Below are 27,722 nucleotides of genomic sequence, written 5' to 3'. Positions count from 1 at the left end.
ATAGTTTTTTTTTTTTTTTTCCTCATAAAAGTAATTCGTTTCTTTAATTGCTTTTGTGGAAATGCAAATAAGGTTGAGAAGAGTGACCAGATTTTGGAAATGAAAAAACGGGACAAAACGAACTTTGAATAACAAAAATTGGGACATTTCTGTGCCCTAGCAGTAAAAGCCAGGGTGATGTAATTTTTACCTACCTAGCTTTTCTAAAACAGCCTAACATAGCAACACTAATATTATTTCATAAAGCAGCAACAAGTTGATCTGTTTTTATTTTCACTCCAAATAAAATTATCAGTCAAGTAACAGCAGGAACACAAATTAAATCATAACAAATAGTCCTATTCGTAACTATTAGTCGCGTTTGACTATTTTTCGTTGTGTATCCCTAGACAATAAATCCAGGGTACTGGGCTGGATATCATCATTCTTCTTTTTCTTGGTGATTTCCTCTGTCTCTCTCTCTCGGGTTAATTCAGAATTATCATTTTTTTTTTTTTTTTTTTTTGGCTGGTGCAGCATAAGTCTCAAGCTTCCTTGCACCATATGGCTAGCGCACGATAGCCTTAGATGCTGATGTGCAATTAAACTTCCAATAACCATATGGCTAATAATAATGTACACTGCTGAATTATTAAAATCTGGACACTTGCATATCTTCAATTAACCTTTATTTACAGGAAAACTAAAAACGAGTGCTGAAGCGGTCGGTTAATCTTTATTACTGCCTCTAGACCCCGTGGAACACTCGCCACTTTTTGTAATCGTTCTCCGATATTTTCCGCCATTCGGCCTCCAAAGCGATGACCAGTACAGTTGTTTTAATGTAAATTCTCTCCTCACACGCATTCAACTATTAACTCACCCCAAAGGTTCTCTTTTGGACTGAGGTCAGGGTTATGGGCTGGCTAGTCTCAACTTTTGGATGCTCATCTCCACAAAACATTCTGCCACAATGCAAGCACTAGGACATAGAGCATTGTCCTGCTATGGGCAGCATAAGCCTTTCCCCATGCTGCCACAACGTAGGTAACGCATTACGTAGGAGGATAAAAATAGCATTAGAATTAACATTAGCAGAGGCATACGATGCAAGCTTATATAGCATCTGGAAGTTTGTTCCAGCAATTAACCACCTACTGGCTGAAGGCAAATTGCTACTTTGGATGAAGGGATGGTTGAGTGTGAGAAGATAGAGTGGTAATCAATGTTGATGCAAAATAGTTTGTTTGTCAGCTACCTGAGCAGAATCAACAATGGAACCATTGATATCAAGTGGACCAATTTGATTCATCCCTTTCCTTCTAGACGTTACATAAGTAAAGAAGTATTTATCGTTCTTCTTTGTATCCTTTACCAGACTTCTCGTAATCTGCCTTTGCTTGCCTAACCTCCTTTGTGACTTGATTACAGACTAGCTTATATCTACCATAGGCTTCTGATAATTTATATGCAGAGAAAAAATATCCATGCATTTTCTGCTCTTCCAAGTCTCTTTAGTTCATCTGAATCCGCTTACGCCTAAACCTTCAATAGTATTTCTTAGTTGGTATGAAAAGCGTAGTAGCTTCCAAATTAAATCCTAGATTGCTTCCATTTGGAATTTACTGTTGGTAACATTATCAGCTGGTCCCACTGTATAGAATTTAAAAACAGTCGGAGATCACTGTATCTACCTTTACGAAAGAAAAACCCTTCCCTTTACACCTGATGGCTTGAGTATTATTCCCTCTGGTTGCCTCTTGAACATACTGCTGTAGAAAACAAACAATAAATCCATAAAGTCCTGCTAGTGTGTGAGTGACCAACCCATAAGTTCCAATCAGTATCTGGGAAGTTAATCCCCTATTATAAGACAATTTGATTTACTGGCCCACTATTTCCCTGTAGTTGTTCATTGTACTCATGGGATTCATTAGGTCTACAACACACTCTTACTCTCAATTTTGCTTCCTTTCCCAGTGCTTGTCATGCCAAACTCACTCAACACTGCACTATCCACTCATGTCAACTCGATGCACTGCCTTACATTTTCTTAACAGCATGACCGCTCCTTCCTCTTTCCTATCCATACACATTGTACTCTCCAAATTCTAATTCTGCATTCCATATCTGACACATCTCTGATATCCCAATAATATCCGCCCTTGATGTCCTGACCAGCACCTCAAATTTATATATACTCCTATACTATATAACTATACTCCTAGCATCGGTGTACATGCATGTATACATGCACCTATTCTTACTCACCCTAACACAGCCCATGTATTTACTTGTTCCATGATGACTCCCAGCAGTCCTCGAAATCTCCAGCACCTCACTTTGCAGGCTGCTGCTCATTCCAATAGCAGTGCAAGAATCACTTTCACCTCTGCCTACTATTAGTCCGTGAATCCTCCCTCCCCCAAGCTAGCAGTTTTCCTGCCAACCTAACACTGTCCCGATAGCATCACCAAATATTCTTAGCATTAGTATTAGTAATGGCCGCATGGTGCAAGAAAGCCTATGGCTTATGCTGCACTGGCCAAAAAAAAAAAAAAAAAAAACCAATAAAACTGATAAATAAATAAATAATAATAATAATTAATAAAACCTATCATCCTATGTGTTTCCCTCACCTGAAGGTACTATCCAGATGACTTTTGAATTTCCCCAAACTGTCAGCCTCTCTACCACCCAGGTAGGCAACTAATTCCAGTAATTTATAACTCACTGGCTAAAATAAAACTTCCTGCAGTACAATCTAAACATTTCCCCCTGTAACTTGAATTCATGTCCCCTAGTTCTAGCATCATTTATAATCTTGAAAATTTCGTCATTCATTTTACTGATGCCTCTCAGAGCCTTAAACACCTCAATCAAGTGTCTTCTAAAGTGTCTAGTTTCCAAACTCTGCAACCCACATATTCAAAGTCTTTCTTCATAAGGACTCCCTTTTGCTGCTCTCACCAGGTGGGTTACCCATATTTGCACCCTTTCAAGAAGCTCGATGTCTTTCTTTAGGTGCAGTCTCCATACTTGAACACAGTATTCCAAGTGTGGTCTAACAAAAGCCTTATATAATGGGATTATCACGTCCCTATCTCTACTTGCAAAAGTTCGATAGATCATCGATAGGACGCCATGGGCCTTCCTTGCAACCTGTTTTCAATGCTAGAGAATTTCGTCTGACCATATCGTAACACCCAAGTCCCTTTCCTCCAGTACTGGGTTTAGTTGAACTCCACCAAGTGAATAAGTTATTTTGGGATTACTGTTTCCCAGGTTTATTTCCAAATTTTTGGGATTACTGTTTCTTGACCCTTTCTGTTTGTGTAGCCCAACCCTGTAGAAACAATTTCTCCTGTTCCCTGTTCATTTTCAAAAACAAGCAATTGTCCCACGTTAAACTATGAAAAACAGCCCATACCACCGTGCTGCCTCCGCCAAACTTAATTTTTGGAATAACATCCAGCAGGTAGCTCTGTTTGAGAATTGAACACACCCAACAACTGTCAAGATACAAAATGTACCATGACTTGTCACTGCAAAGCACAGCTTTCCATTGCAAGAAGGGGCCTTACATGAAGTTAAATGGTGTCAGTCATTAATCCTCAGCACCTCGTTTTCCAGACTGCTGCTCATTTGAATAGAAGCAGTGCAAGAATCACTCTCACCCCTGCCTGTGGCTATTAATCTATTAGTCTGTGAATCCCCCCCCCCAAGCTAGCAGTTTTCCCGACCTACCTAAGTGTCTTGATAGCATCAACAAATATTCTTGCACCCTTTCTATTTGTGTATCCTAACCCCGTAGAAACAATCTCTCCTGTTCATTTTCAAAAACAAGCAATTGTCGCATGTTAAACTATGAAAAACCCATAACATTGTGCTGTCTCTGCCAAACTTCATTTTTGGAATGATAAAGTCCAGCAGGTAGCTCTCTTTGGGCACTGAACACACCCAGGCACAACTGTTAAGGTAGAAAATGTACCATGACTTTTCACTGTGAAACACAGTTCCATTGGCTTACGACCCCAGAAGGTCTTACGCAAAGCTAGATGGCATCAGTCATTAATCCTAGTGATTACTGGCTTGTGGATGACTGCACGACCATGGTATCCCATGATGCACCATCCTGCACAGTGTACTAGTGCTGATGTATTTATATTTCTGTAACATATGGTGCTCGAGTGACCAACTATTAACGGAGGGGGCAGTGCCTGGATATTAATGGCAGGGCAGTGTGCTTCTGTAGATAGTGAATTGTCATCACATACTTAAGATTTCAAAAAAAGCTTTTATTATTCCACGTAAAAGACTGCTGTACAAATTGGAGCAGGGCAGTAAAAAAACTATAAACAATTTCTCCTGTTTTCACAAAATCATTCAGCTGCTCACTACAATTCATCCTTAAAAAATTTCTCATGTAGATACAAAATACTCATTGTTTGAACAACTTGTATAGATCATCAACAGTTAATCCACTCATATCTAGTGGAGTAACGTGATTCAACTCCTTTCTTCTACTGTTTATATAAGTAAAGAAGTTTTTTCTGATTTTTTCTAACAGAGATTTCTCACAGTCTGCCTTAGCTTGTCTAATCTCCTTTGACTTCACTGCAGACAAGTTTATATATGTACTGTAGACATCTGTACCACCTGACAACTTATATGCACCCCATGCATTTTTCTTCACTGCCACAAGCCTAATCCACTCCATGTCCACTGCCTTAGATTTTATGTGCTTCTTAACTAAGAGCATAGCCCCCCTCTTGTCTTGCTTTTCCTTCTGCACATATTGTACTCCCCATATTCAAATTCTGAATTCCTTATATTTGTGTGACACCATGTCTTTGATATCCCCACAATGTATGCATTTGATGATTTGATCAGTACTTCAAGTTTACACACTGGCATGACCGCTAAGCAGAGTTTACATTTTGACCATTTCCGCAAATGAATACAATCTTTACACGCTGGCATGACCACTAAGTCAGAGAAGTCATGCAGGCTTGGACCATGGTCCACTGAAATGTGTCTGCTATTGCACTCTCATGCTTGACCATTTGGGCAGTCTCCTTAAAACTGCTGGCTGGTGGGCCTTCTCTTCTCTCTCATGTCTAATTACTGGCCTGTCTCTCCATCTCCATCTCCAGAACCATACTTTTATCGAGGCACCATCTCCCTGGGGGTTTTTAGTGTCTCTAACTTGATCAGCTAAGACAGTTGGACGTTGAACACATGGGTCCATGTCCCTAGCAACTGGACATCATATGATGGAGAAAAGTTGCATTATGAGATTGTCCTTTGTTAAGTCTGACTTGGCAATAAGGATTTAAAAAAAAAAAAAAATTTGTAATGGCCCATTTGGTACAGGAGGGATGAAAGATGGTACAGATCAAATCAGCTTCCCTACTGAGGATCGTAAAAAAACGGATCACACCATCCTGTGATAAACTGAGACACTTCTTTCAATAATTATTACTTTTTTCTCAGTGGCATGATTAGGATTCAGAATAAACACATTTGACATGTTAACGTTTTTAAAAGATACATCATATGATTTTGGAATTTCATCATTGTTTTGATAAGGCTTTTTAATTAGCACAAATGTTCTTTTTTTACCCTATCTTTCTTTGAACCCGATGTGAACATTTTCTAATGAATATCAATTACTACTGACATATTAAATACATGAAGAAGGAAAGGAAAAACACACAAGAAAAGAATGAATATTTAGGAAACACAATTAAACCAATCCTTTTTTAACATTTCTTTATTAAGAAACAGTAATTAAAAGAACTATTCTATGTTCAAAATTAAATTAAAAAAAATAAATACATTCTTAAAAATAAAGTTCATACAACCAAAACATGCTTAGTTTCTTGTAAACTTCCAATACTGATAAATAAATAGACAAAAGATACAATTTGGTTATAGAGATCTACAGCCAAGTACAACCCACATTACAAAACTTTGTGTCATGTTTTTTTTTTTGTCCTCCCATGAGGTAGAATGTAATAGTTTTAATTGTATTTCTGTCTAATTTTCAGGTTGTTGTTGTTGTTATTTGGTTTTTAGGAGCATTAGCAACTAAGGCCATATTGCTCCGGGGATATACGGTGGTCATTCCCTGACCTTTCTGCATCCTCCATATTTGGTGGTGACGGGCTCGAACCCCGGTCTAATCAAGAAGCGTGTGCTACGCACTGCTGCTCCTGGCTACGGAGGCACCCCCAATTTTAAGGAATATGGATCACAGTGCCAGCTGCTGTCTTACAGCCTAAAGGTAGGTTAGCCTCCCAAGATATCTATGTGGACATCTAAGAGCATCAATCTTGTTAAATTCATGTTTGCAGGAAGAGTGTGAACATCTTAGTGGTTTTGTGGAGTGTTTTTCTTGTGATTGGTTTATTATATTTGTTGTTATTTATTAATTACATAAGTTATGTGTTTTAACAAAATACTCGTTCTTAAAAGAAAATGCTAGGGAAATTAAGGTAGAAAAAATGCACTCTTGTGTATGCATTAACAATGTAATTTAGTATAATCAATCACATATGGTGCCTCCGTAGCCAGGTGGGAAGGAGCAGCAGTGCGTAGCACACACTTCTTGATTAGACCGGGGTTCGAGCCCGTCACCACCAAATACGGAGGATGCGGAAAGGTCAAGGAATGACCACTGCATATTCTCGGAGCAATATGGCCTTAGTTGCTAATGCTCCTAAAAAACCAAATAACAACAACAATCACATATACAGGTACTTCGGAAAATACAAAAATTAATTATACTAAAAATATTTGTGAAGAACCAATATTTTGCTAAAACACACAAAACTTTACAAATATTTTTAGTATAATTAATTTTTGTATTTTCCAAAGTACCTGTATATGTGATTGATTATAATAAATTACATTGTTAATGCATAGACAAGAGTGCATTTTTTCCTACCTTAATTTCCCTAGCATTTTCTTTTTTTTGTACATGCCTACATACACCCCAATACTATCTATTCAAAAATTGCTACTAAAATTAGGTGCTTTATTTTCTGATTAAGTATTTGTATAAAATGGTTTCTTTTCAATTATTTATTTTAATTTCGGTTATCTGCTTATTTATTTAACAAAACATACATTCTTATGCATAAGTTTAAAATTTCATGAAGTTAATGGTTTTATAAATTTAAAAATGGCAGTGACAGTTTCTTGTAGATAACAGGCATGCAGCAGATAAAAGTACTTCTCCATTGCTCCCATGGTCACCCTGAACAAATCTCAAATTTGCTATAACATAAACTATGGTATACCTGTATAAGTGGGGGCAGTGCCTCCTACTTACCCCACCTTGACCCAAAACCACTAAAATTTTATTCAAAAAGAAATAATGAAGTTAACCTCTTTCAAAACTACACTTTACTTCCCATCACACAGACCTTCAGTTTCTGCTGAATGTTTTTCTGCTGATATATTCATGGATATTGTTAATCTAAAATGGTATCCATAATTCTGTTACTTTTTACTAGCCTTCTGGAAGATGCAGAGCAACAAGTTATTGTCCATTCACATTTGAAGTTCAAACGAATCTTTTTTCTATATTCACTCATTCCTACTACCACCACCACCACTCATTAGAATGATTTTTCTTAGTATATGCATTTCCTAAAAATTATAGCTTACAGAAATGCACATCTGATGAGTTTCTCTTCCCAATTCTTACCCATTAATGGTAATCAACTACTACTTTCAATTGCCATAAAAAACAGTGAAGTGCTGCATCAGTTCCATTATTGATCTAATGTTGTATACAAAACTATACAAAGTATTACTGATAATCAAGAAATTATCTACTTATCCATATACTGTAACTGTTTATGGTAGTAACAGAAAACAAAAACTAAAAAAAACAAAGAATAAAGCAATTAAGAGCCATTTCAATATGATGCTTGCTAATTATAAAGTTAGTGCTAAGATAAAAATAGGAATGACATCATCAATATAAGGAAATCTGAGTGAGAAATCTTTGGTTCTAGCATGTACTGGAAGGAAGGGCAGTTCTAACTAAACTATCATTTTGAATGCCTATATTTTGAAAAACAACTAATCACACAGTACTGAAATTTAGAACAGGCAATAGCAGCAGAATTCTCTCCTCCTTTGACTCTTGTTTTTGGGTAATACAAGTTCAAGTAAGACCCAACTTTGCCTATTTTTACCACTGAAATGCAAATAATAACTGCAGGACTAATTTGTAACAAAGAAAAGTCTGCTTAGCACTCAGTTAATTATACAATTAATTTCTGTTGTTAATGTTGTTGGTGTTATTTGTGAAAAATAGCTAGCCAAGGAATTGCAGTTGTTATTGTTTTTTTTTTTTTTTTTTTTTTTTTTATAATAAAGCTTAAATAATAAAGCACAACCCTCAGTGCAAGTCATACATTATTAATTTTTGCTGTTTCATGAACATTTTATTATTATATAATTTTTTATATTATTTTTTATTGTTTTTATTATTATTATCTCTATATATAAAATGCTTAGGTAAGCTGCCCAAATTTTCCAACTGCTAATTGTTGCCAGCACCCATTCACACGGTTCATCTTGCATGACCACCATACCGGGCATTCTTTATTAATTTTTGTATTAACGTTTTTCAACTGAAGAAAGGCAACCTATGATGAAAGCTATTGATGTATGTTTGTTTTATCTGTCTTCATTTTTTAATAAACCGTTTTAAGAAGCGTAAAAATGGCTGAACAGTGTGTAAGCCAAAGGACTAATCAAATAGAAGTACAGTCAGTCCTCGTATAGCACGATAGTTGTGTTCCTAGAAACCCTCATGCAATGCCAACTGGTGAAATTCCACCACTTTGCTTATTGGAGGCTTGAAGTGGTGAAACCCATGTTTAGTCTCTAGAGCAAAGTTTCTGGCATCCCCTCCCCCCATTCACACGGTTCATCTTGCATGATGAACCGTAGAAACCCTCATGCAATGCCAACTGGTGAAATTCCACCACTTTGCTTATTGGAGGCTTGAAGTGGTGAAACCCATGTTTAGTCTCTAGAGCAAAGTTTCTGGCATCCCCCCCCCCCCCCCCCCCAATACTTCTCCTTCAACCAATGCACGGTACTAAGTACTATAGGTTTTGATACCTTTCGTGTTTGGGGGTTCCAAAAAAAAAAAACAAAAAAAAAAAAACAAAAAAAAACAAGCCCTATGGGAAAAATAGGGTTAAGTGCGGTTGGTTGGTTTTTAGGAGTATTAGCAACTAAGGCCATATTGCTCCGGAATATGCGGTGGTCATTCCTTGACCTTTCCGCATCCTCCGTATTTGGTGGTGACGGGCTCGAACCCCGGTCTAATCAAGAAGCGTGTGCTACGCACTGCTGCTCCTTCCCACCTGGCTACGGAGGCGCCGGTTAAGTGCGGACCATCCAAGATTGAACACACATTTGTAACCAAAACATTATCAAACACAATAAATTATCGTAATAAAATTCTTTGTGTCTTGATCTAATGGATTTTAATTACACTTTGAGTTGTTCCTGCTATGAAAGTTGTTTTTATGCATCTTTCTAATTCTTGGCGTTGCCTCATTTAGGCCTGTACCACGTGCAATATCACATGGTCTTTCATTTCACTCAAAGTGCTTCACAATTTCATATTTTTTCTCTATCGACAGAAGCGGATTGGCAATAAGCCTTACTGGGGAAACCCCAGTGGGCTGGAGGCCGGTGTGATTTTGGCCATAAACCATAGTATGAGGCCACTACAAATTTTCCCGGGTAAAAATTTTTGATCCAGTCCGCCTCTGTTTATCGATATTGCTTTTCTTTTTCTCTCTGAATCTGCAGTGTCTTCACCAGGACGCTTCCTTTTAAGTATTTTACTCATTTTAAGGGAATAGTGCTTATAATCAAAATGAGGATTCATGCTTGATACACATAAACAAAGCTGCGCGTGTAGCAACTGAATAAACAACACCGTAAAGGCAGAGATACAATATTAACACCTCACATTTTACTAAAGCACATTTCTGGGGGGGGGGGGGTTACTACCATAAAACAATAAAAACAATTTGCAGTTGCATTTCTGCCAGTGGAATCTGCTATAAACTGGTAGTAAAGTCAATCTAATTGCATTTGCGATAATACTGATAGCTGGAATTGTGTGGGTTTCTACCTTAATATGGTAAAATGTGTTTCCCCTTCACTGATATAAAAAAACAAATACATTTTCAGAATCTTCTCTTCATTCCTATCGTGTTGCGTTCATTTGGGGTGATTCTGTGTTCAACTGCCATTTCTTGTAAGCACAAAGGCGAATCTTGCATAAGCGAATTCAGTTCGTGTTATATACGATATCGTTCCCCTATTTATAAATCGTGTATGATTGAATTTGTGTAGTGTAAACATGTGTTATACGAGGACTGACTTTACTGGATGCGAATAATCAACAAGCTGTAATTAATGTGGAAGAGCATGGCATAGGAAATATGTGGTACAACTGTGAGTACTTCAATACAAGATATTGGGGACATGAGTTACACACATCGAATAAATACACTAAATGCTGTCAGAATGGAAAGGTTTCACTTCCCACTGTCTCAGATACCTACTCTATTACAAGAGCTGCTTACAGGGGGGGATACACGTGAAGCAAATAACTACAGAGAACATATACAAGAGTACAACTCAGCAACAGCATTCACATCAATGGGTGCAGAGATTAAATCACTACCTGGAAATGGTCTATTCTGTTTTAGAATAAACAGCCAGATTGTCCATATCCTGGCTAGATAAGTCAGGATATGGACAACTTTATATTTTCGATTCTGCTGACGAAAAACAATCAAACCAAGGGTGTATGGCCAAAGTGATGCAAAAATTGGACGAGATGCTGCGATAAGTTAACCCATTTGCTGAGTTGTATAAACAAATGCATCAAATAACCCAGGTCAATCCAATAATGAATGTGCGCATGGCATTTTATAGAAGACCCGGACTTAGATAAGAGACGATATAATGGACCTACATCCAAAACGGAGGTTGCTGCAATATTTGTTGGAGAAGACGGAGAACCATCTGCAAATAGAGACACATGCATATATCCCACAGGTGACTGCTGTAGAATTATATCACTGCTAAATTAGAATGATGAAGACTGAAGGATCTAAATTAAACTATTTACGCCATAATCAGATAGATGGTGTATGTTACTAATAATAATTATAATTATTATTATTTAAGCTTTATTATAATCCCCCCCCCCTGCAATTCCTTGGCTATTTTTTACAAATAACACCAACAGAAAAGTTGTGACTTGGCATCCGCCACAAAGGGGCTGTGCAACGTGATACTGAAGTTTGAGGAGAATGGTATTTTGTATCCACAGAAGTGAAAGAAAATCAGTTTCTGATGGCACTGTTGTTTTTATTACCACATTATGTCATCTGCATTTTAGATAGAGCAACTGTTACACACTGAACCCTTTCGTGGCCAACTGTCTACAGGGTCCTGCAAAGCATGCTATGATAGTGCTTATATAAGCTGCACAGTAAAATTAATAATTAAAACCTTAACAGATGTAAAAGATGGCAGCTAACTCCAAGTTATCCTGAGAAACATTTACATTCTGTTCTTCAGTTTCTGGCCAGGAGGGAGGTGGACAGTGCAGGTAATTAGCCTTGGAGCATTCTGTGGGCTGATCGGATGCACTTTCAACTGAACAATAATGTCAATGCCCAGAATTAGCATTAGTAGTGGCATATGATGCAAGAAAGCAAGCTTATACAGCATCAGCCAAAAAAAAAAAAAAAAAAAACCCACATATAAAGGCAACAGTTGGTTGATTGCTAGAACAAAAGCTTCTGCACATCTATTCTGCAACCGTCCTTCCTCAATTTGAATTTATGTCCCCTCATGTAAGTAGTCTGAGCAAGACAGGAAGAATCCCGTCAGCATAAGGAAGAAAGCCTTAAATATCTCATTAGATCACCTTGCAGGTGCCTAGTATCCAGACATTGCAATTTGCAAAATTGAAGACTCTCTTGGTAAGAGCACCCCCTCACCAATCTCGGTGCCCTTCCCTGTACTTGTTCCAACAGCTCTACATCCTTCTTAAAATAAGGCCTCCAGACCTGTAACAAGTACTCAAGATGTCGCCTGACCATTGTCTTCTTACACAATGTGATAATCACCTCCTTATCTCTACTTGAAAAATTCCTGTATATCATTAACAAAACTCTATGGATTGTCTTGGCAGCCTTTCTGCACTGCTCACAGAACTTCATATCTGACTGCACAATTATCCCTGTGTATTGTTAATTTTTTCCTATTCCGAGTGAAGTACCACATAAATTGGTACATTACTCTCTGGGGTTACTGCTACCAGTATGCAGTACTTTGCATTTGTCAATGTTAAACTTCAGTTTCCATTTCTCAGGCTATCTGCCTAACTTTTCTAGATCCTGTTGCAGTAGAATACCATCATTAACCACCCTCACAATCTTTGTATCACCTGCAAACTTGGACATTAAGCCTGACATGCCTTCATCAATATCACTGATAAATAAAGAAAATAACAATGGGCCCAACATCGAACCCTGGGTACCCCACTAACAACATTAGTCCACAAAGAGCTGCTTCCATTGATTACCACTCTCTGTTTTCTCCCACTCAACCAACACTTTATCCAAGCAGTAACTTGCCCTTATTGCCACACTGCTCCAATTTGTACAGCAGTCTTTTATGTGCAACAGTAACTAAAGCTTTCCCGAAATCCAAGTATATGATAATAAAATTATTTTTTGCATCCAGTTCCTTTATGACCACATCATAGTATCCAATCAAACTGGTCAGTCAAGATTACTGCTTAATAAACCCATGCTATGTCCAAAGTATAATTGTAGCCTTGTCTAGATGAGCCTGCATTACTTTTTTTAATGCAATGACTCCATTACTTTCCTGGAAAAGAAGTTAAACAAACAGGTCTATAATTACTCATGTCACTCTTTGATCCCTTTGTGAATTGGAGATATATTCGCACATTTCCAGTCCACGGGGACCTCCTCTGAATCCAAAGATTACAGCTAAGGGTGTGCTTATCTCCTTTAATATGATTGGACAGATCCCATCCACCCCATGTGCCTTTTTTATATTTAACTTCAACGAGTTCTCTTCTATTTTCCTCAGTTATAAGAAAATCATTCAGCTTCTTATTAGTGCTTGATAACCTTCTGGCATCTGCCTCCTTAAAGAATTTCTCATGTGTGAATGTAGATGCAAAATACCTATTTAGCCTGTCAGCAACCTAAACAGGTTCATCAACAGTTAAACCATACAACAAATCAAGTGGACCAAGGTGATTCAACTCCTTCCTTCTACTGTTAATGCAGCAAAGACTTCTTAACTAAAGAAGTCTTTGCTGCTTTTCTTGGTATTCTTTGCCAGAGATTTCTTGTAATCAGCCTAGGCTTGCCTAATTTGCAGACTACTTTATATCTACCAGTTTATATTGCAGACTAGTTTATATCTACCATAGGCTTCTGTATCACCAGATAATTTATATGCATCCCCAGTGGTGTAGCTAGGGGGGGCAGCGGTCTGCCCCGGGCGGCACATGAGGAGAGAATTGTTTTTTTTTCACTGGACAGAGTGATCCAAGAAATCATCACGAGATTTCAACAGCTTCATGTTCTTGCTGAAAAATATGCCTCCCTTACTCTATCGAATCTTTTGAATGATAAATACGAATGTCAACTAAATCATGACCACGATGATATTAATAAGGAAGAGTTCCTCACTGAGAGAAAAGGACTTCAGAGTTTTATTTCTGTTGCTGCTACGCAAGATGAAACAGAGATGTAGAAGGACAGTCCCCTTGAACTTTTGCAGTTTATTCTAAAATACAGTCTTGAGAACTCAGTTCCAAATATTGTAATACTACTGTAAATTTTTCTCACAATTGCTGTAAGTGTTGCTAGTTGTGAGAGGAGTTTTTCTAAATTAAAATTGATTAAGATTACCTAAGATCTACAATGAGTACCTTGCGTTTAAGAAATCTTGCCATACTGTCTATAGAACAGCAACTGAGTGATGAAATAGACTTCGACAATGTCATCGACGATTTTGCTAACAGAAAAGCAAGAAAAATAACATTTTAGAATGTTGGAATTAGAGTTTTACTTCAAAAATAAACGTAGTGTTTTAATTTATTTCCCTATACGTCATTTTGACTTTTTGTAGTATTTTTGGTGTGTATTGAGAGGGGCGGCAAAAGCTCTAGCTACAGTACAGTGCATCCCACACATTTTTTTCCCCACCATGCGTTTCAACAGTTCATCTGACAGTCATTATAGAATTTAAAAACTGTCTGAGATCACTGTAGTCTCCTTTATGAAAGCAAAAACCATTCCCTTTACCTTTGATGGTAGTTACATCTCTAAGTAAATCCTACATCAATACATTGTGATCACTGCTCCCCCCCCATTGTTTATTTCATCTGCAGATTCTTAATGCATGAAGAACCACTGCTGATAACCAGATGAAGAGTATTGCTCTTTCTTTCTTTCTTGTTGCCTCTTTAAGAGGCTGCTGTAGAAAACAGTCATCCAATAAATCCACAAAAGTCTTGCTAGTGTGTGAGTGATCAATCCACAAGTTCCAGTCAATATCTGGAAGGTTAAAATCCTCCATTATAAGACATTCTGATTTACTGGCTGACTGTATTTCTGTACAACTGTTCATTGTACTCATCACAATTATTCAGCCTATAACACATTCCTACTCTCATTTTTGTTTTCCCAGTGCTTATGTCACAACAAACTGACTTAACATTGCACTGGCCATGGCATTCATGTCAACTGGATGCACTGCCTTTGATTTTATGTGCTTCTTAACTAAGAGCATAACTGCTCCCCTTGTATTCTGTCTATCCTTTCTGTACACATTGTACTCCCTATATTCCAATTCTGCATCCCTTATATCTGAAGTGACACCATGTGTCTGATATCCGAACAATGTCTGCATTTGATGTCTTGACCAGCACTTCAAATTCATCAAATTTATTTACTATGCTCTTAGCATTGGTGTACATGCAAGTATACATACACCTGCTCTTACTCTTAGTTACTCTAACACAACCCATGTATTTACTTGCTCCATGATAACTCCCAGCAGTCCTTGAAATCCCTGGCACCTTGCTTTCCGGGTTGCTGCTCATTCCAATAGAAGTAGTGCAAGAATTACTTTCACTTCTACCTGCAGCTATTGTTAATCTATTGATCTATGTATCCCTTCAAGCTAGCAGTTTTCTGACCTACTTAACACCACCTTGATAGTATAAAACTCATCAGATCATCAGTTATGGGGAACATGGTATGTACAGAGTGTTCCATAAGTCCCGAGATGTCTGTTTTCCTGCCTATTCAAGATCTGATGATAATTTACTGTTTATTTTTGTTTGTTTGTTTGTTTGCTTGCTTGCTCTTCAGTGTTTCTTTTTTTTTGCTTGTTTCAGGTAATATGACATATACTAGTCTATTTACAGTGGAAGAAAGGCTGACAGCAGTGGCGTGGTACCACAAGAGGATATGCACAAACAAGGCAGTAAAACTTTGAAGGGAGATTTGGAAAGCCAGCACCATTGTTGGGAAAAGAAGGCATTTCAGAATGGAAGTGTACTGGATGGCAAATGAAGTGGACAGCCAAAATTTGTCTTCTTGAAATGAAAAATATTCAAGCATCCATTCTCAAATATCCAAAAACATAATTATGAAAATAGTCTGCAGATTGTATACTAAGCAAACATCATTATATTGCAAAATGAAACACGAACATAAAATGAAATCATATAAACTGTCATTTGTGAATTATCAGATGCAGATTACAAAAGGAGACTAATGTCTTGTGACAGACTGCTGCAGCACTTTGATACAATTCCTAAAAGATCAAAGGTCATGTTTAGTGATGAGTGTACTGTTTACCACCACACAATGTTTACTTTTGGAGTAATACCAATCCACATTATGTGGAAGAAGTGCAAGACCATCCATCACATATTATGGTTTTGGCAGCATTATCTGTCCACCACCTCATAGATCCTTACTTTTTTGGTTTGCCCATCAACCAGCAGTCATATCTGAACATGCTGGAAAAGTACTTCATACCAGAACTTGGGTGAAATGGAATTTATTTTCAGAAAATAAATGAATGGCCATGAAATTGATTTTCAGCAGGGGGGCACCTGTGCATCATGCAGTTTGATATTATCTCAACCAAATTTTCCCTAACCATTGGATTTGCAGGTCTTCACCAACACTTCTGTGGCCAATGCAGCCATGACAATGGCGGATGTCATACTGATGCACTTGATGTCTAAAACACATAATATTGTTGTACTATTGTAATAAGTAGTGGCACTAATGATTTGAAGTTATATGTAGTAGGAGCGGTATTTTGTGCACTTTCCTGAGAGTTACAGGAAAGTGCACAAGAACAACTTGTATATATAATCAGCGAAATCTCACTGCATTCCCTGCCTATTACTGTAGAGTGTAGTTTCATGGATGCCCATTACAGAACCTATGAGAAGGGTTCAACCATATATTTGTGTAACGTGTACCATGACTAGTGCATGATATCATCAATGCCTCACCAGAATGTTATTCCCAATTGTCAATCTACTGGCCACTTGCCACAATGATTTCCATGAAACACAGATATTGTTCACCCAGTGACATGGTTGTTTCATATGTTTCCTGAGACCATATAATTTCTGACTTGTTGCCAACTACTTAGCCACCCTCATTTAATCACATCTATGTCATTTTTTGTGGGATTATTTAAAGAATGAAGTGTATTGAAAAAAAATTAAAACCTTAGAAGATGTAAAAAAAAACATAGCATAACAAAACATGCTGGGAACATTCAAAATGAAATGTTATAAGCAAAAATTGATGATACGTGATTCAACGAGCCGACCGGGCTAGCCGAGTGGGTAAAGTACCTGCCCGGCAACCCAAAGGTCGCGGGTTCGATTCCCGCCTCGGGCTTGGATCAAAGTACTGCAAAAACCTTGGGAGGTGCAATATGGCCACAGAAGCCGATGCGCCAACAACTACCAAATCAAAGAAAGAAAAGAAAGTGATTCAACGATTCCAGCATACCAATGACATCAGAAGGCATCGCATTGAATATTAATGTCCGATATGGATATTGTTTAGAATCTGAATACTTACTCCTACACAATGTAGAACATTATTCCCCCCACACAATCCCTATTTATGGAACTAATTTTTTGTGCTATTCCTTTCTGCGCAGCCTGATTATTGCCTATTATAAATTCAGTTTGGGATGATTAGTTGTTCTCTGTTTATAGGTCTTCAAAGGTGCAGTTCAATTAACAACCCTATATGAGAGAATTGACATCACTATAAACAAAAAAGGGTATGACGGTATATTCTTCTAGAACAAAGAGGAAAAAGTCTGAAATAGCAACAAAGAAGCGTGCATTCAAATGGCAGTAAATGAAATCATTGAGGGAACAAGAAATTCTAATAAAGTTAATTTGAGTATGCTCAAATCCATGGGAGAGATATATTGATAAAGTAACCATATATTAAACTCAAAGGTTAGAAGCAGTAATTGCTTGTAAAGGGTGATAATTATTTTTATGATTATTAAAAACAGATGATGAGCATTTTTGATGGGCTGACCATTTAACAGGAAAAAAAAAATGTGGAACAATTTACTTCACCAAAGAGAGGGGAAAATCAAGACAAGACAAGACTGAAGTTCTGTGTTGTCAGAGCATGAGTCAGTGACACAGATCTTCAAACACACAACTTAACAGATTTTCAAATCATTTGAAGACAGCTGCTATTGATGTTTACAAAATCCAAGTAAACCCAGATAATTAGGATTTTGTTGTGCCAAATGAAATTGATACATTTTTAAATCAAAGCCACAGTTGAATAGACTATTAAAATATAATTTTTTTATTTCTTCATTGCATGAAAGTATAAAAGTTCGGTGACATGCTACAGCATAGAATTATCTATATATATAGACATACGATTTTATTATTTACATAAATACACTGCGAAGGAAATTCTTTTCAAAATATGTACACTTCCCATTAAGGACTTTAGTCCCCAAGCTTCTTGAACTTGCTTATTTTGTTTTTAGCTGGAATATATTATGTAGTTAAGGCATATTTATCAGATTGTTTTATGAAACAAATACAATGCATTTATATCATAAATTTCTTGGATCTAAGTAAGTAATTTATTTAAAAAAAAATGAGTATGCTGAAACTTGGCAAAAGTAATTATTAAACTAATGGTATTTTTTCACAATAATACTATCATTTAATTATTTCTATCATTTAGTGATTTAAACTGTTAGGTGTTGGAGGAAAGCAGTAAAGTTTGACCAGATGGAAAAATTCTGTAATTCATCTTATGTCAAGAAGCATAAATGATATTAAATGATCCATAGTCCATTTTATGGACTGGAACAGAAGTAGAAATCATAATTCTTATTTTAGGAGAATAATTGAAAATGACAATTAAGCTCTGTCAGAAAATAGTGTGTTAGAATTTCATATATATATTTATCACCCCACGGGCTCATATCTGGTGAGTATGGGTTTGGCACATACTCACCAGATATGAGTACAGTTTGGTCCTGAGGTGGATATCATCATTCTTCTCTTTCTTGGTGATTCCCTTCTACTTCTGACTCTCTCTCTCTCAGGGTAATTCAGAAATTTTTTTTGGCTGGTGCAGCATAAGCCTTGGGCTTCCTTGCACCATATGGCTAATAATAATAATAATAATAATAATAATAATAATAATAAATCAAGCAAGATGTGAGCGATCAACTACAAAGAACAAAGAATATGGTCAATATGAAACCAGAGGAGGAAGAGCAAGAAGAAATACAACCCACAGTAGCCAAAGTGGAAAGAGACAAAGTCATGGTATCCAGAACAGAAGACGAGTGGAAGGCCCTAACAGAATTCGAAGGAATGGACCCCACAAGAACCCACGTGATACCTAAGCAGAGGCCAAATAAAATCCTGTGTAGAATAACAGACCACCTCAATTGGCAAGTAATACTACACTACCTTGACAACAATGGTGCAATGCTGGAGGCTATCCACACAGCCGTATACTGTGCTGCCATAGTAGCCACTAGGATTAATGGAAAAGAAACGAGAGACCAGCAGCAAAAGAACCGAAAACAGAAGGAACTGCTGGATTGGGAAAGAAGACTTCAGCAGAAGATAGAAGAATTAAGAGCCAAGATAGGTCAGTTGACCCAATACCAACAAGGTAATAGAAGTAAGAAATTGATTGGAAAGGTGAAGAGCATCCTCAAGAGAGAGACAGCATCCACAGCAAACATGAGACTAGAAATCAGAGAATAGGAGAATACTTGGACACATAAATAAACAACTGAATCTTTGATGAGTACCAAAGAGCCTTCTACAGGAAACTGGGAGAAGATGAGAAAACAGGAGATGGACCGCCCGAGAAGTTCTGGGGAAATATCTGGAGCAATGAAGTAAGACATAACAGCCGAGCCCCCAGGATAGAAGTAGAATGGAAGAAAACCAAGGATGTACAAGAGATGAGAGAGTGGGAGATTCGAGAAGAAGTAAAACAGTCGATCAGGAACACCCACAACTGGCGAACCCCAGGAATTGATAACATCCAAAACTACTGGTACAAGAAGCTCACTTGCACATACAAGCACTTAGCAGAGCAGTTCACTCGAATGATAAGGCAACCGGAGACAATCCTGAAGTTTCTCACTGAAGGAGTCACGTTTCTGAAGCCAAATGATGAAGATACAAGAAACCCGGTGAAATACAAGCCAATCACCTGCCTCCCAACGATGTACAAGATCCTGACCAGCTGCATAACCAAGAAGATATCAGACCACTTAGAGAGTCAGAACATAATGGCCGAACAGAAGAAAGGATGCAAGGAGCAATTAACCATAGACGCCACAGTTATGGAGCAAGTCTACAAGAAGCACTGCAACCTATACACGGCCTATATCGATTACTGCAAGGCCTTTGCTCTGTACCTCATAGCTGGCTAATAGAGATCCTGAAGATCTACAAGGTTAATCTGATAGTGACAACCTTCCTAGGAGCAACAATGGCGAAATGGAGTACCACCATTAAGGTCGAGAACATCACAACTAGACCAATCCCCATCAGAAGATCAAGCTTTCAGAGAGATGCTCTGAGTTCACTGTGGTTCGGTCTAGCACTCAACCTGCTATCCACCATACTTAACGGCAGCAAGTATGGATATAACCTCAAAGAAGGAAGAAAGAATCTGTACACCCTCACCCGCCTGACATACATGGATGACATCAAGCTCTATGTGGCAACCGAGAAGCAACTCCTGCAACTACTCCGGATCACAGAAGAATTCAGCAAGGACATCAGATGGAATTTGGTCTAGACTGATACTGCACAAGCTTGTTTTCTTGCATCGTGTCTGCTAATGCTAGACAAATGCGTCTTTCTATGTGTCTACTAATGCTAATGCTAGACAAATGGAAGACCCACACACTGCACCAGGAAAAATTAGTCGCAGAAACTACCAGCTGCTGACTGTTAAAGAGATCGAAGCTATGACAGAAGGAGAGACCTTCAAATACCTAGGGATGATGCAGGCCGTGCAGTTAGAGCACAAGGAAATCAAGAAGTGCCTGGCCGAAAAATATCATCAGAGACTCAGAATCACAAGCCTGCTGAAAGCAAAATTGAACGGAGGGAACACAGTTAAAGCCATAAACACCAATGCAGCTCCAGTACTAACATACACCTTCGGGGTCATAGATTGGACTAACACCGAGCTAGAAGATATCATGCGAAAGACAAGAACAAAGATGACCAAGAGCAGCCAACACCACCTGAAGTCAGCAGTGGAAAGACTAACAACAGCTCAGAAAGAAGGAGGAAGGAGCCTGATAGAGCAACAGAAAACAGCGATAGTTAACCTGAAGGATCACTTCGAGAACAACACAGCACCACTCCACCAGGCCATAAGGAAGATAGATAAGTGGTATACCCCACTTAACCTAAGCGAGGAGCTCCCCTCCCGCCCAAGCGGCACAAGAAACGAAGCTAGAAAGATGGGCAAAGAAGAAGACACTCCATGGCAGACACTACAATGACCTCCATCAAGATCACATTGATAACACTGCTTCCAATGCATGGCTCACAAGCGGGACGCTTTTCCCCGAGACTGAAGGATTCATGCTGGCTATCCAAGACCAGATAATCAACACCAGAAACTATAGAAAATACATCTTAAAGGAGCCCGGAATGTCCGATGACACGTTTACGATGCCACCTTGCCTCAGAAACGATCCAACACATCACCGCGGGGTGTAAGGTGATCACCCAGACTGAGTACACTCATAGACATGACCAGGTAGCCAGGATAATGCATCAGAAGCCAGTGAGGAATTACCAAATGACCAAAGAAAGTGTACCATACTTAAAGTACGAACCCCAGGCAGTACTAGAGACCCCAACCCACAAGCTGTACTGGGAGTACGCCATAATAACGGATAAGACCATCCCACACAACAGACCAGACATAACCCTTGTGGACAAGATGGAAAAGGTTACCTTCCTGATTGACATAGCGGTGCCCAACACTAGCAATGTCCAGAAAACCCACTAGGAAAAAATTAGGAAGTACATAAGCCTGAGACATGAAGTCAAGGAGATGTGGCATATGCAAGAGGTAACAACCATCCTGATCATAGTGTCGACCACTGCCAAAGACCCTACATACCAGCCTAGCAGCAATAGGTCTCACAGAGAACACCTACAAGGAACTCCAGAAAGTCATAATCCTGAACACCTGTAGGATAGTCAGAGAGTTACTCGACCAACAGTAACACTGCACATTACAACCACCCTGTGTACTTGGTAGCAGTACCCGTCATGGAGTGGAATCCCTCAATCAGGGTTGTTGTTATTTGGTTTTTAGGAGCATTAGCAACTAATGCTCCTAAAAACCCTGCCCTTTCCGCATCCTCCGTATTTGGTGGTCACGGGCTCGAACCGCGGTCTAATCAAGAAGTGTGTGCTACGCACTGCTGCTCCTGCCCACCTGGCTACAGAAGTGCCCCCCCCCCAATCAGGAAGAAATAATAAAAGAGCAATAATAATAATAATAATTACATATTTTATGCAAAATCACAATATATATTATATACATTATGCAAAATTCTATTATTTTCATGTTTATACTGAAAATGTGTGTTTTGGTATAAACATTTGATAAAAATCTTAAATTACTTTCATTGAACATAAATGTGACGTTGTCAGAAATTTTATTTATGCCCTTATAATCACTTAGAGATATTCCTGCATTTCTACAGCCCCTCCTTCAGATGCTTGAATTAGTAAAAACAGATGTTCAATGAGAAAAACCCACTGAACTTTCTGAAGTGATACCCTCATTTAAAACTGATCAAGTATGAAACTACTGATTTATAATCTGTTGCTTGCTTGTATACTATACAAGCAAGCTACATGGAACAAGTGGAATATTGATTAGTTTGTTTGTAATGTTTAAACTGTTTTGAATAAATTGTTGCAGCATAAAATATAAAAATATAATTTTTTTCATTCCTGTGATCTCGACATATGGTCGAAAAGCGTTGTCAGCTTCAGGAAGGAAAATCGTTTTGAATATTTTCGTTAGATTCTTTTAATTGCGTTAATTTGATTTTTAATTGTGTTAAATTGATTATTTAATTATTTATATTTTACTTTAATGTACCGGTAAGTTGTCGATTTTTTCGTTTTTATTTCTGGAGGGTATCATACAGAACTATATTGAGGTAAATTCCTCTTATTATTTTACTAATATTATTATCAACGTAGAACATATTGAGTAGTACAGCTCTGATTCATACTATATAAAAATATAATGTAAAGGCATCTTGTAGAGGCTGTATGTGCAAGGTGATTGCATATATAAATTTTGACAATTAAGTTTCAGTACTGCCTACTGCAGACATGTAAAAGAATGCCAAACGATGATGCTTGATTTGATTTTAGTGTTTTTTTTGTTTTTTTTTTGGTGCATGAATGACTAAGGCCATGATGCACTAAGTCCATCATAATGCATCATGCCATTGCAGGTGACCAACGTGACACTTCTCTCTAAAACAGTCATGTTAGAACTGTTGTGTTGTTCAAGATGTATTAAGTGATGGAACAAAGCAGAAACATTAAATTTTGTTTCAAGATGGGGAAAAGTGAAATTGAAACCTATGAACTGGTAAAACAAGTGAAAGGTAATTATATGCTTTGTTTCACTTATGTGTTTTTCATTGTTCTGCAAGGTTTTAGAATGGCTGTGAGGATCTAGAAGATGATGAGTACTGTGAATGTTCAACAATGTTTCAAATTCCAGAAATGGTTGAAAAATTTGCACACTGATTTTGTCTGATTATCAAACAACTTCACATTAACAGAGCAACAGTCTGTGCAATTGTAACAGAAGATTTGGGTAGACAACAGAAATTTTGCACTATGTTTACTTTGCACTGCCGACTGATGAACAAAAACAAAAGCTGCTGAGACTCAAAACTTGCAGAGTTCATTCAAGTTCGATTCAGTCATAACAGGATGAACTGTACCATTTCTAATATGATCCATAAACAAAGACAAACCATAACAGAACGGGGATCAACATGCTCTATGAGACACAAAAAACTTAACCACTTAAGCAAAATCTGTCTTTAATTTCTTATAAGTGTTTCTGTAAGGACAGCAACACAATCATTGAATAAGTGGTACAAGAAGTACCACAAGATGTCTGAATATTATCTGTGATCCCTTCAAGAAATTAAAGACAGATTTCAGTCTACACAGGCTAAGTGATTAATTTTCCACTTGTTTTCATTTCATTTTACTTCAACACCATGCAAGTAAAAGAAGATAACATCTTAGGTACAAAAAATTTTGTTTTCACAAATAAAAATCCACTGCAACATTAATAATTTCTTCAATAGCAATGGAATCATTCACAAGGAGTTTGTTCCACCAGGTGAGGCTTCAGTTCCACGGAAAAGAGTACTGGTTCTTGATACATGATTGCACTATGATGATTATCAAGGAATTTTTAGAAAACTGTGGAGCTAACTCCTTGATTTATTTCCCCAATTTATCTTCCCTATTTGTCTTGTTTTCAAAATGAAATCCATGCTGAAAGGGCAACAATTTGATAATGTAGAAGATAGTAAAAGGAATTGGCGGAAATCAGTTCCCATTATCACACATCTGACAAGTGAACATGTGATAATCATGTACTACTGCTTATTTACCTTTATTCCATGAATTTACCTTTATGTCTACTTTCCATGAATTATTATGGCACATCCTAAACACAGAGAAAACTCACAAAAGTAAACATTTACATTTAAGAGGGGAGTCAGCTACTGCATTTGTCAAATGCAGTATAGTCAGTTACAGAGTTAAGTTATTGTGAACAAACAGCTCAGCTATACAACTGTTTTATAAACAATGAAAATAATGACAAAGAAATGATTTTTGTTATCCTTAGTGTCAAGCTCTTAACTGACAAGCAGCTTACATCATGGTAGAGTTTATTTTGGGCCACAGTTAGTGTTCTCCATAATTATACTTTACTTTAAGAAACGTTTGAATCACAAAATAAATAATTAATGCTGTTAATAGGGTTATAAGTAAGCCAAGGGTCTATTCCACTCCTATGAATCAAACTACCCCATATCAAAAGAAAAATGAATAAATAAAATAAATAATAAACATAAACATAAGATAATGCAATAATGCAGATATAATTATTTTTATATCCAGCCAATCTATTTTGCAAGAGTTCTAATAGAACTTTTTTTTTTTTTTTTTCTTTTTTAAATATTGGAAGCATACTTCACAACATTAATAATATGGCCGCTTGAGCATGTTTGTCTGCCTGGTTATATGCATATAATGACATTGCTGTGACTGAAGACATTTTGATGTCTTCAAGGAAAAGAGTACTGGTTCTTGATACATGGCTGCACTATGATGATTATCAAGGAAGTTTTAGAAACCTGTGGAGCTAACTCCTTGATATGAAGAGATGAAATATGTTGCCAATTAACAAAATAGAACTAAATTAAAATTTGGTTTATGATGAAAAATTTGGCCTTCGACTTCCACTAAGCTACAAGTACATTACACATTAATACTATACAAATCATTATACTACTTTAAAATCTGGTGAACGTAATTATAAAAGTTTCAGTTTCAAACCTGAAGGCAAAAAAAAAAAAAAAAAAAAAGGATATGATGTGAGATCTATTTTGTGTTGAAGAAGCCCCGTTAGCAAAAATTCTGCAGTAACAACAGGAACACCACATTTGCTAGCATACTTGCAGAGTTTTGCATCATCTACACATGAAATTATGACCGTCCTTTCAGAATATCTACATGGCATCTTTACTAAATACTGAATATAAAATTAGAGATTAAAATATTATGTGAGACAAAGTACAGAATGAAGCACAAATAGGCTAAAAGATGCACAATTTGCACCTCCATAATTAATTTCTAAGTTTTTATTTATTTATTTCATGTTTTATTAGAAATGATGTTAAAAATAAATCAAAAGTTTCTTAAGTACAATATTTACCTATAACTACAGCACAGATTTTCTCCCCTAATTTTTAATCTTTAGAACACAAAGACAATGTCTTCAGGCTGCTCATTTATATCTTCCACTGCCATTAACTGATTATACAAAAGTACTCCTCCCCACCATAAGCAAATGCCAGCCATGAATAATTAATCTAACAAAGATGCCATAGCAAATTACATAAATTACACTTGTTTAACAATTTCAAGTCCTCAAACTAAAGAGAGGTTTTGTCATAAGCAGTAACAGTGGCCACAACACAGTAAGTTTTTTTTCCCTTTCAATTGTGAATTTTTTAGTGTATGGTGTGAGATACTAGTAGTAGTGGCATGTGATGCAAGAAAGCAAGTGTATGAGCTTATGCAGCATCAGCCAAAAAAAAAAAAAAAAAAAAAAACACCATTCCCTCCAAATGCCTGTCCAGTTCCTCCTTAAATTTATTTAACCTATCAATTTCCACAACAACACTACTTTCAGCTACAGTACATACATGGTACAATATAAACACAATGTTTTTTTTTTGGTTGATGCTCTAAAAAGTTTGCTTTCTTGCATCATATGCCTCTACTAATGCTAATGTCACTTTAGAAGAACTGAGAACAAAGATAGATTCACAGCTGATCTGCATGTTATGTGGACTGTCCAGGAATAATGAAGGGGACCATATACCCTCCACATGAGAAGTGGAGCAATTTATAATTACTCAAGGTCTTTGAACACCTAACCCCTCCAAATGAATGACAGGTGACAAATCTACAATACTGACAGAGGGATTGGTTGGTTGGTTGGTTGTTTTAGGATTTTATGGGACATTATGGTATGTCTGCCAGGGGCAAAGGATGATGACGTTGTAGAGTGGATATCATTTTTTAAGGGCACAAAAGGTGATATTGTTGTACACGTTGGCACTAATGATATTAAGAGTAGGAGACCAGCGGAATTACTTAACAAGTACAGGTCAATTTTGAAACAAAAGCTGTGAATTATGGTTGAATTTGAAAGTGTCTGCAATTCTAACCAGACACAATAGGAGGGAGTATATGATGAGAGGCTTGTCGATCAATTCGGCCATGGAAAGATTGTGCAAGGCTCAAGGGGTAGAATTTTTTTCAGCCTGGTCTGTACTTGTTAACAGGAGAGACTGCTTCAACAGGGATAGGATACACTTAAATAGAAAGGGTGTAAGAATTTTTACTGATGCTATCGAGGCAGTGTTAGGTGGGTCGGAAAACTGCTAGCTTTGGGGGATACAAGGACTAATAGAATAACAGTAGCCACTGGCAGAGGTGAAAGTGGTTCTTGCACTCTGCTTCTATTGAAATGAGCAGCAGCCTAGAAAAAAAGATGCAGGGTTTTTCTGAACCTGCTGGGAGTCATTGCGGTACAAGTAAACACATGGGCTGTGTTAGGGTAACTAAGAGTAGAAACGGGCATGTATACTTGCGTATACACCAATGCTAGGAGTTTGGTAAATAAATTTAAGGTATTGCTCAAACCATCAAAGGCAGATATTGTTGGGATATCAGAGACGTGGTGTCACACAGATTTAAGGAATGCAGAACTGGAATTTGGGGAGTACAATGTGTACAGAAGGACAGGAATGGGAGGAGGGGTTATGCTATTAGTTAAGAAACACAAAATCCAAGAAAGTGCAGCCAGTTGACAGCACTGCACCGTGCAGTGTCAAGTCAGTTTGGTCAGTGCTCTCGAGTCAGCACTGGGAAATCAAAATTGGGAATAGGAGTGTGTTATAGGCCTAATGACTCTGATGAGTATAATGAAAAACTGTACAGGGCAATAGAGTGGGCCAGTAAATCAGAGTCTTAAAATGGGGGATTTCAATTTCCCAGATGTTGACTGAAATTTGTGGGTTGGTCACTCACACACTAGCAAGGCTTTTGTGGATATATTGGATGATTGTTTTCTACAGCAGCATGTTCGGGAGGAAACTAGAGGGAGTAATACTCTTGATCTAATTATCAGTAGTGATTCTTCATGCACTAAGAATCTGCAGATAAAGGAACCACTAGA

The 27,722-nt window shown here is 37.4% G+C and overlaps 1 protein-coding gene across 1 annotated transcript in view; it reads right to left on the bottom strand.

The window, feature by feature from the left end:
• The window catches only part of LOC150087455 (uncharacterized), a 136,497-nt gene that overhangs the window by 12,462 nt on the left and 96,313 nt on the right, over positions 1 to 27,722 (bottom strand). Inside the window, exon 16 of the mRNA XM_090372493.1 lies at positions 25,310 to 25,505. Within this exon, the coding sequence (XP_090228619.1) occupies positions 25,310 to 25,505 (196 nt within the window). The remainder of the gene's footprint in view (positions 1 to 25,309; positions 25,506 to 27,722) is intronic.

Source organism: Mastigoproctus giganteus, chromosome 4 (assembly GCF_048544385.1).
Source record: "Mastigoproctus giganteus isolate SK-2022 chromosome 4, ASM4854438v1, whole genome shotgun sequence".
NCBI lineage: Eukaryota > Metazoa > Arthropoda > Arachnida > Uropygi > Thelyphonidae > Mastigoproctus > Mastigoproctus giganteus.
Note: the sequence above shows the minus strand (reverse complement) of the source record. Positions and strands in the feature narration are given on the sequence as shown.